This window comes from Capsicum annuum, chromosome 4 (assembly GCF_002878395.1).
Source record: "Capsicum annuum cultivar UCD-10X-F1 chromosome 4, UCD10Xv1.1, whole genome shotgun sequence".
NCBI lineage: Eukaryota > Viridiplantae > Streptophyta > Magnoliopsida > Solanales > Solanaceae > Capsicum > Capsicum annuum.
In genome coordinates, this window is record NC_061114.1 from 68,096,834 (window position 1) to 68,107,403 (window position 10,570).

The window sequence follows — 10,570 nt, forward strand, 5'->3', positions numbered from 1 at the left end:
ATTACTAAAACACACCTCAATACACAATAGAGTGTATAATTAATTAGTGCAAGTATTAGTTATGCATAGTTTAAAAAAAAATATCAAATATGGTACTCCTAATACACAAAGCATAAAGCATGCATTATATTTTTGACACACTCTACCAAACCACCACTGACTATACCCGGTGTACATTAGTTAAACTGTATGAAATTTTTTCTAAAATGAACTGAGGGAGAATTAGTTAATTGAGAATCGAAAAGGCAGGAGTCAGCACTTCAAAAGTTAGTTAGTGCTCAATTCTAACTTCTCATTGTAGTATTTTATTCCTATCCATTTAAAGTAGAGGTGCTCAATTTTTTTGTCTTCCTACATAAAGGAACACACTCAAGAAAGGGAGGTACTAAAGAAAAAAAAACAAGCATGATGTCTCAAAAGGCAAAAACTCTCATCTTAAGCTCATTCTTGTCATTTTTGGGTGTATGCAACTCTGCATGTAACTTTGGCTTAACAAATGCAACAAGCACAAAAATCAAAGGGATGTTTGTATTTGGGAGCTCACTGGTTGATAATGGGAACAACAACTTTCTTGAGAAATGTAAGGCAAAGGCAAATTACTTGCCATATGGGGTAGATTATGCCAAAGGGCCAACAGGAAGATTTACAAATGGGAAAAATGTGATTGATCTTCTTGGTGACCATCTAAAGCTTCCTTCACTTCCAACATTCAAAGATCCTTCAACTAAAGGGAATGTCATTCTTCAAGGTGTTGATTTTGCTTCTGGTGGTTCTGGCATTCTTGATGAAACTGGTGTTGCTTCTGTGAGTTCTGTAATTAATTTCTCTTTCTTTCTTTCTTGCTCACAAAATATTCTCGTGATATATGCCATGGTCGTAACGTCCGAACTACCTTCATTCTTTAATTATGTCACGTGGTACTTATGTATCTATTTTCTAGGTGTGTGATAAGCAACTAAACAAATATTTACTTGCTCCTTTCATCTCAATTTAACAGTCTTAATTACTTTTCTTTTTTATTTATTTCAAAAAGAGTCTCTTTCTACATTTAGTAATTTTTTCAATTCCACCATTCAACGTAGCAAATTTAAGAACACTAGATTTTAAAAATTATATACATTTTTAATTTAAGTCATAAAATTTAAAATTCTTGCTTTATTGTTTGAACTTCATGTTTAGTCAAACTAAAACGCTAAAATTGGTGAAGGAATAGGTTTTAAGTAACTATAGATCCTTGGACAAATAAAGGGGCGTTTCTCGAAATTTTTTAAGTGCTACACAAATATTGCAAACAATTTTTTTTTGGTTATTTGTTAATTGTTGAAACTTCTTGATATGAATAGGAATAATATGTTTAATACAACAAATTGAGGTGGTTTAAAATTAAATTTAGGTTGCAAATTAAAATCTAACAGTCGCTCCACTCACACGCACCCGGTGTATACATCAAACTAATATTTTTTACTATGGTTATATAATTAAATTAAGTAAAATACATATTGATTAATCATAGTTAAGTAACATGAATTTTAAATTCAAACACATCACATGCATATATTGGCTTGGTGTATACACCAAGTACGTGTAAATTTTACCCGACCACTAATATATTTGTACAGGAAGAAGCGCTTGTGCATGACATTCGTTCTTTTAACAGTTATAAAAGTACATCAATCTACAATGTAGGAGTGAATTCCATTTTACCCCTCTTAACATTTATTGTTTAGGAAATGATATTTCTTCTACATATTGAAAGAGAACGATAACCCTCTTACTAATATTTTTCAATCCATTCTTTTTTTTGACTTCTCATGTATATTTTCCCATTTTAGTTAGGGTCCAACCATATAGTTACAAACCCCATGGTAAATATATTATTCCTTCCGTTCTATTTTGTATGGTATCAATTAATTTGGAACGGTATTTAAGAAACAAAGGATCGCTTTTGAGACTTGTAAATTATTTTATTAAGGGTAAAAGAAAATTTTATAGTTAAATTATTTCTAACTAGAGTAAGGTAACATCATTTTTGAAATAGACTAAAAAAGAAAAAAGTGTCACGTAAAATTGAACGGAAGGAGTACAATTTTTTTTATTTTCAATTTGGCTACCATTTTTCTTTTAATTAATTTGGCTACCATTTTTCACACAGGGGGTGTTTGGTATAGAGAAACACTTTCCAAAAAATGATTTTTAATTTTCTCTTCTCTAGTTTTTTGGTCTTCTTTTCTTTCTTTTTTTTTTTTTTTTAAATATAAAATTCATAAGATTGGTCAAAATGTGTAGGAAATATTTTTTGTTCAAAAATAAATTTCTTAAAATGAGAAAAATAACTTCCTTAATAGAAATATAAAAAACAAGTTTCATAAGTGACATTCAAGTTTAATTTATTGTCCTCTCCCATGCATTCTTTCAACAACGCCAACCATGCCCCTCCCCCCCCCCCCCTCCCCCACGCCACTCAATTTCACCCCATTGTGTTCTGCTAGATTACATATAAATATTTTTTCCTTAGTTACCGAACACTTAAAAATAAGTAGATTTCTTACTTATTTTCTATGAAACGCCTTTTCCTTTTATACCAAACACATCCTTAAACGATGCTTAATTTTCCTAAATTATTGGGGGGGGAGGGGGGGGAAAGGATTCATAGAAACTCTAATAGAAGACTTCTGATCGACCACCAAGATTTATGTCTATGTGGTAGAGTGATATCGATGGGAGTTTCCACGCTGCATGTTATAGTTTGACGTACTCCTTTGCTCCAAATTACTCGTTCCAAATTTTTTAATTTAATTTCTCATTTTACTTGTCTTTTTTTATTAATCAAGAATAGACAAATTTTTTCTCTATGTTTTAACCTTTGCATTAATTGCTTTTTCTTTAAATTAAAATGTAATCATTTAATAGGGGCACTATAGTAAACTAACCATGTTATTAATTATTTTTCTTAATTAATATGTCATCTCAATTTGGGACGGATAATTTGGGGCGGAGGAAGTATTAATTAGTGAAATGTTAGACGTTTGATTCTTATAAATTACTCGTAAATTGTTAGGGGGAGGTGATGGGCATGAATGAACAAATCAAAAACATGCAAACTGTGACATTGCCTGACTTGGAAAATCAACTTGGATGCAAAAGCAATGAAGCACTAAGCAATTACCTGTTTTTGGTGGGAACTGCAGGAAATGACTTTTCACTAAACTTCTTCAAGAATTTTCCACACAACAATGCTACTCTTACAGGCTTCATTTCTAAGTTGATCACTGGACTCTCTCAACAGATACAGGTCTCTCCCTCTAATTACTAACTTGCATATTTTTTAAATCACTTTTGTCTTGTCACAGTATTTGTTGTTTTAGTTGGGTTTTACCATAGTTATACTCCTCAGAATCGGGGAATTACACCGGATATATACTAGTTGAATTATACTCTCTTTCTTTGAATAAAGAATAGTGGGGATTAACATTCAAGGGTCAACATATTCAGTTTTAATATAAATTTGGACTTCCATTAACTAATAAGATAAACATTCAGTACACCCTCGAATTATGGTCAAAGTTGCCACAACGCACTTCAACTTTAAAGGAGTCTTATTACCTTCCTAAACTCAATTTTAGCATAATTTTGTTAACTTTTGTGCTGGCGTAATATCTTTATTACTTAAAAATGGAGCTCACATCGTCAGAGGTGTCACGTCAGCTAATAAGGTGTCACGTCAGCTAAAAAGATTGACAAAAATATGCTAAAATTTAATTCAAGGGAGTAATAGGACCCCCGTGAAGTTGGAGTGTGTCGTAGCAAATTTAGTCATACTTAGGAGATAGTAGATGCTTTACTTTTAACTAATTATAGTAAGTATAAAAATGTAATTTGAATTGTTAAAATCCATAGAAAATTAGTAAGATAATATTCTTTATATAGTTAAGGGTGGTTTAAAAACACTCTAGAAAATCAAACACAAAAAGCTGTTTGACCTTATTTTCTTAAAGTATTGTCAGCTTATATGACTTAAATCCTAATATGCTTTTTGATTTTGCAGAGGTTATATGACATGGGAGCAAGGAAATTTGTGGTAATGTCAGTATATCCAAATGGGTGCAGCCCAACGGTTAGGGCTAGAGTGCCCATTCCAGTGCCCACGGGGTGCATACACACAATAAATGTACCTCTAAGTCTCTACAACACTAACTTGAAGAGCTTGCTGGATTACATGATGCAAAAAATGCCTGATTCTAAGTTTGTTTATGTTGACGTCTTCAACATCATTAAGAATATCGTACAAACTCCATCTCAATATGGTATATATCTTCCGTCTTTTTTTTTTTTTTTCTTGATATACAATATCGGAATTAGTTATGACTTGGTCGCTAAATTGCTCATAGTTAAACAATTTTTCTTTGATATTTCGTTGCTAATCTGTCACTAAATGCTAAATATAATTAGCCATTGATTTGATTGTATGGTTACAAAACATATACGTCATCATGATTCTTATTAGGTAAAATGGCTTGATGGACCCTTGTACTATACTGTGTTCCTTTTGTAATGCGGATACTCTTACTTACATGTTTGTTATCTGAACCCTTGAACCCATTAAAAAGCAACATTTTAAATCCTCTGACAGTGTGTGTAACACAACCGCCCCATATCAGCTTCCACGTCATTTTTTAGTATTACTTTAAATTTCATGCCCCACGTCAGCTCAATAATTTATTTTATAAATTGTAGAAAAATTTAAATAATCATATTTTTATTTTTGCTCACAAATTAAACATCAAATTCATTCCAAATAAATAAAATTCTTCTCCAACTAATTTAAATTTTTAACTATAAATTCATATATACAAACATAATGAATTTTCGATTTTAAATTTAAATATCTTTAACAAATTCACAAAAACTTTAAATTTTTTCAAGCTTATTCATGAAATTCACTAATTTTTCAATGTCCACTATCACTAACTTTTAATTCAATTTTAACTTTTAATCCAAAAAAAAATGAAAATATTTCAAATTTAAATTTTAATCCCAAAAAATATGAAAAGATTTGAATTGAGAGGGGAAATAAAAAAATAAAATAAAATGTGAATTGAAAGTATTTTTGGGGGGAGGGAGCTGGTGCTGAGGAATGGGGGTGGGGGTTGGCTGATGTGAAGGAAAGGGGTTGGGGAGCACTGTAGGTGGGGTGAGGGATGGTGCGTTGGGGGTGAGGGTGGCTGGACGGGGTTAGGGGTGGGGTGGGAATGCTGGATAGGGCTGGGGTAGGGTGGCATTGCTGGATGGGGGTGAGGGGTAGGTGAGGTGCTCAATGCGGGGGGAAGGGGGTGCTAGAGGTGGGGGTTGCTGGATGGGGCTGGGGGTGGGTTGGGGTGTTGGACACAGGGGGTGGGGTAGGGGGTAGGGGGTGCTGGATGAAGGGGGTGGGGTAGGGGGTGCTGGACGGGGGTGAGGGTGAGGTAGGGGTGGCTGGATGGGGGAGTTTTTTTTTTAAAATATATTATTTTTTAATTTTTAAAAATATTTTTAATTTTAAAAAGATGGAGGAAAAAATGTCTTTTTTATTTTTTTAATTTTACTATTATTTAAATATAAATATATTGCTTTCACTAGCTCATATACGCGTGTAGTCACGCGCATGTCCTAGTCTTCAATTTTAATGCCACATAGACCTGGTCAATAGTCAAAGGGCTTAAGATATTGGGTTTTATTGAATTGAGGAGTTCAGATAACAAACATGTAAGTAAAAGTATTCACATTACAAAACGGACATAGTACAAAGTTTCATCTAAGTCATTTTTCCTTCTTATTATTATAGTATGAACTTTTTTATTCATAATATAGGCAGATGAATTTATGTACTACTATAGTAGGTTAGAGTTCTATATTTTCTTAAGATGCATTATACTTTGTTTTAATTATGTGTCTTACTTTCTGTTTTAATATATGTAAAAGAGCACACTTTCTATATTAAGTTAGCTTTTGATTACACTATCTATATTTAGTTTAGATTTAAAACACCTTACTTAATCTTTGTCCTCAATCAAATTAGAAAGACTTAAGTCATTGATAAGACCCTAAATTTATTTTGAAATTTCATTTAGATTCCTCAGCTAAGACTGGTATATATTGAACGCCTATATTATATAGAAAATTGTTTCTATTAGGCACTTCCGAATATTCAACAAAAAATATTATGAAGTGTGTGTAACACACTTACAGTAACATGACAAAAATGACTAATTTAAAAATGTCATGTGGTATTGAGGGTCCAATCAATTATTAACAAGTAATTATAATTTTTTTTTAAAAAAATTTCTTTTAAACATATATACTTAATTTTAATTTTAAAAAATCTTTTTATACCCACACCACACCCAGCTTCCCACGCCCCCCTCCAACCCACCCACCCCGAATTCCCTTTCTTTCTCCTTGAAAATCCCTGCAATTGGACTCCCCCATTTTTCTTAGATCCTCCTCTTTTTTCCTTTCCTCTTCCTCCATTTATCTTTGAACTTTCAATTTCGGTGCAAATCTTAATTTGGTTGTACCCAATTGAACCTCCTTTTTCAATTCCAGCTTAACTATGGGATGACCCATGACTTTCTCTCCAATGTTTCAGGGCGAATAAAAATTTGACATTACTAAGCTCTCATGAAAAAGCAAAAATGCCATAGCTGCCAGAAAGAAAGCCGATGAAACCCATAAATAGTCTAAAAAAAAAGGTAATTCAATGTAAAGGGCGTAGATAGAGAAACCATGATTTTGGGTGAAGAAATCACCTTCCCAGATGATGACTTAGAATCCAAGAACCCAAAATACCATAAGAAGACAAGGAATGAAACACCCAGCTAAAAATGGTCTTCTTAATCATCTCTGGCTCTTATCAGCATTAACTGTGGAATCGTCGAAATTGGTGGAGTCAAAGACGGCGGAATTGGTACAACCAAATTCCGGAATTGGTGGAGTCAAAGATTGCGCAAATTGAAACTCCTTTTTCCAAATATCGTCACTCAAATTGGGGGTGTGTATGAAGACGACGGGTTGGGGGGGGGGGTTGTGCTTTTTTTTTTTTTTTAAATTAAGAAATTATTATTTATTAAAAATTATATTAATAAAATAATTAAAGTGTAATTATTTAATAAAAATAAAAGAAAAATATTAATTAATACTCAATCACGCGCCTAAGAAAAGTGTGTTACACTTTCCTTGACACATCATCAATTTGTGCCTAATAGATGTACATTTGAATAATTTAGGTGTTCAGTAGGTTCAAGACTGAGTTGAAGGGTCCAAGTGAAATTTCAAAATAAGTTAAAGGGACTATCGATTAATTAAACCAATTAGAAATGGGGAGGAGTGACATATATTTACGAGAACCCCACCCCCCACGTCCACCCCCACCCCAAATCCACCTGACGAAAAAACAAAAGCTTTGTTAAAATACGTCAAATAACTTATGTATGGATTTAGAAATATAATAATCAAATAGTAATTAAAAAATTACTTATTTTAGCATACCCAATGTGCAATAACGTCCATATATATAATCAACACCCTAAAAGTTGGGATTCAAAAGAGATACTGTTTTTTCTTTTGGATCACTTTATATGACAATATTTGAGTGCACATTTCTTTAAAGCACATAGCTTTACCATGCAGACCAATAACCCAAACGAGGAAATGGTGTGATTTTTAAGGTCCAAATCCATCTAATTGAAGTGTTTTTTATCCATTAATGGTGACAAGTCTTGAATGTCCATTTACACACAGGTTTTGATAATACCATAGATGCTTGTTGTGAAGTTACACCAATAAAGGAAGGTGGGAATGCAGCTTTGTGCAAAAATGGAGGGCAAGTTTGTCCAAGTAGGAACAAGTATGTCTGGTTTGATGGCTTGCATCCCACAGAAGCGGTAAATATTGTGCTTGCTAACAAGGCCTTTGATTCTGAGCTCAATACTGAAGTCTACCCTACAAATGTTAAAAAACTCATTGAAGGCTAACCTAATTAATATGTATTTCATGGTTTTATTGATCATCTCTTGGACTAGGTAGCACCAACAATTGTATTGGTGTAGAAATGTACTTCAGGATTTATGATGGTTAAAATATGTAGGACCTTTTTAAAGCCTAGTAATACGAGATTTTAGAACTTTGGTGGTAGCTTAATTATATGCCCCATTTTGACAAGAGATTTCTATGTTAAGATGTAGAAGATGGATAAAATAAAATACTAGAATCGTTTTCTTGTTTCGTAATTGGTTATTTTGTATCATTTCCTCGTTCTGAGACTGCTGCGGGGTTTGGTGATTATAATTTTCAGTTATATGTTCCATTTTATCAGAAATTTCTATGTTAAGAATAAGAAAGAGTAAATTTCATGCATGGTTATTTAGCTTTGACTTCATTACAGAAAAGTTATTTTTCTTTCTTTTATTATACAAAAATCATTTTACTTTTCTCCGGTCATCACAAAAGTTGCTGAAAGTTTTGGCAAAATAGACACTTTGAAAAACTAAATGTAACATTTAGTCTCAAGTTTTAAGAAAGGCAAAATACATAAACATGCCCTTTAACTTGACTTCATATCACATTTATGAACTCCAACTTTGGATGTGCACAAGTAGGTCCTTAAATTTGTATAAAGTTGAACAAGTAGACACATAGGTCTTTTGTAGCATCCTACATGGCCAATTCTTGTCCTACATGGCATCCTAGGTGTATTATGCCACGTAGGACGTATATGTCTACTTGTTCAACTTTATACAAGTTTAAGGGTCTACTTGTGTATACCCAAAGTTGGAGGTCATAGATATAATTTGAGGTCAAGTTAAATAGCATGTTTATGTATTATGCCTTTAAGAAATCGATAGACATATTTATGATGTCATTCATGTGACTTTCAAAAACCATCCAAACCTAGCACACAAGTTTTAAATTTTACACTTTAGTCCTCTCACGTCATCCAACAAATATCTAATATTTTCCCCTATTTTTCATATTTTTATTTTTAATTAAAAAGAAATTGTCCAAAACGCCACTAAAATGCTCCCGTTTCACCTACTTTTTTTTGAAAATCTCTATTTTTGATCATTGCCTTCATTGTTATTCCATTTAAAAAAAAAGATTGCAAAAAATACTTTCCCACCACTTTTACTATCTTGAAAAGCTTTTGAAATTCACTCAATACCTCGTTATTGAAAAGATTTCAGTAGTTTAGAAGCCCTACATATACATTTCTTCATCCCAGAACTAGCAGGACATCGATTATACCCAATTTCATTCATTCACATCTTTGTATTGAGGTTTTCATACCAGTCATTAATTAGTCATCGACCAGTTATAGATCGATACCGTAATCGATGATCGATCAATATGGTCTATAATGGAAGTAGTTAAAGTAATTATTGTCGTGGTGATTATATGAGCGTGTGGGAGGAGGCTCCCAAATATTGGAATTGGAAATCATCTAGTAAGGAGACAGTGCCCATCTCGTTCTGGCACAATGGTTCATACGACAACATGATTCGAAGTGTAATTGAGCGTGAAGAATTAGGTTGCGAGCCAAGCGACATTGTGATTAGCTATCTAATGAATCAGAGGGAAAAATACATCCCCTATTCATAAAGAATGATAGGCAGGTGTCCTTGTACATGTTGAATGTCGTTGTCGATGGCTCTAGGCCATTATTGAGGATAAATATCGTCTTGAGTTCTCTGATAACCTCGCCACTGCACCCGATAGTTGGAAAAGATAATTTGATTGAAGATGAGAGCTCGGGTGTTCATCCAATGAATATGAAAGATTGTCCAATGGAATCGAAAGATCCCAAATTATTTCAAGAAGAGCAAGAAGAGTATGGATCGGGACCACAACCTAACCACATCTTCTTCGATGGAACTAATTTTCATACAAAACCAATATTTGTAGCAAGAATGAGATGAAAATGTTATTAGATGTAGCATCAGTGAAAAAGTCTTTTGATTATGCTACGTTGAAGAGTTGTAGAAAATACTTCAAGGTGAAATGCATATATCCTAGTTGTGCATGGATGTTGCGGGCGAGAAAGTGTGTGTACACAAACAGGTTTTGCATCTACAAATACGTTGGTGATCACACTTGTGGAGTTGAACACACCACGCGCAACCATAGGAAAATCACGACCAAAGTTATTGCATTATTCTGTGTGAATTTGTATCACAATGGCAGGGATCCAGACACTAGAAAGATTCAGATGATTGTTTTTAAGAACTTTCATAGTAGTCTAATCTATTGAAAATATTGAATGAGAGGTGTGATCACTAAGCAAATGGTTCGAGGGACAATGGAGCACAGGTATTTTTGTTTCCCGAATTTTTCCTAGATGTTCGAAACTCTTTATGTTGGCTCTACCTATTCCATCATGATGAACAAGGATAATTGTAGGTTCATGTACTACTTTTTAGCCTTGGGCGCTCGCATTAGGGGATTCACTCACATGAAAAAGGTTATTACAATCGACAACACTTATTTACATGATAAGTACGAGGGTGTGCTATTAAGCGTGCTTGCACAGGATACAAAG

At 33.3% G+C, this 10,570-nt stretch overlaps 1 protein-coding gene across 2 annotated transcripts; it reads left to right on the top strand.

The window, feature by feature from the left end:
* The first annotated feature begins 201 nt into the window (after positions 1-201).
* Positions 202-8,259, top strand: LOC107869707 (GDSL esterase/lipase At4g16230-like). Of its 2 annotated transcripts, none has more exons than XM_047411851.1 (4): positions 202-748; positions 3,189-3,292; positions 4,046-4,304; positions 7,777-8,259. In XM_047411851.1, the coding sequence occupies exons 1-4, from the start codon at positions 406-408 to the stop codon at positions 8,007-8,009; spliced, it is 939 nt and encodes a 312-aa protein (XP_047267807.1). In that variant the 5' UTR covers positions 202-405; the 3' UTR covers positions 8,010-8,259. The 2 variants fall into 2 exon arrangements, with proteins under 2 accessions (XP_047267807.1, XP_016571667.1); XM_016716181.2 differs by having other exon boundaries at positions 210-804; positions 3,059-3,292.
* Positions 8,260-10,570: the final 2,311 nt, after the last annotated feature.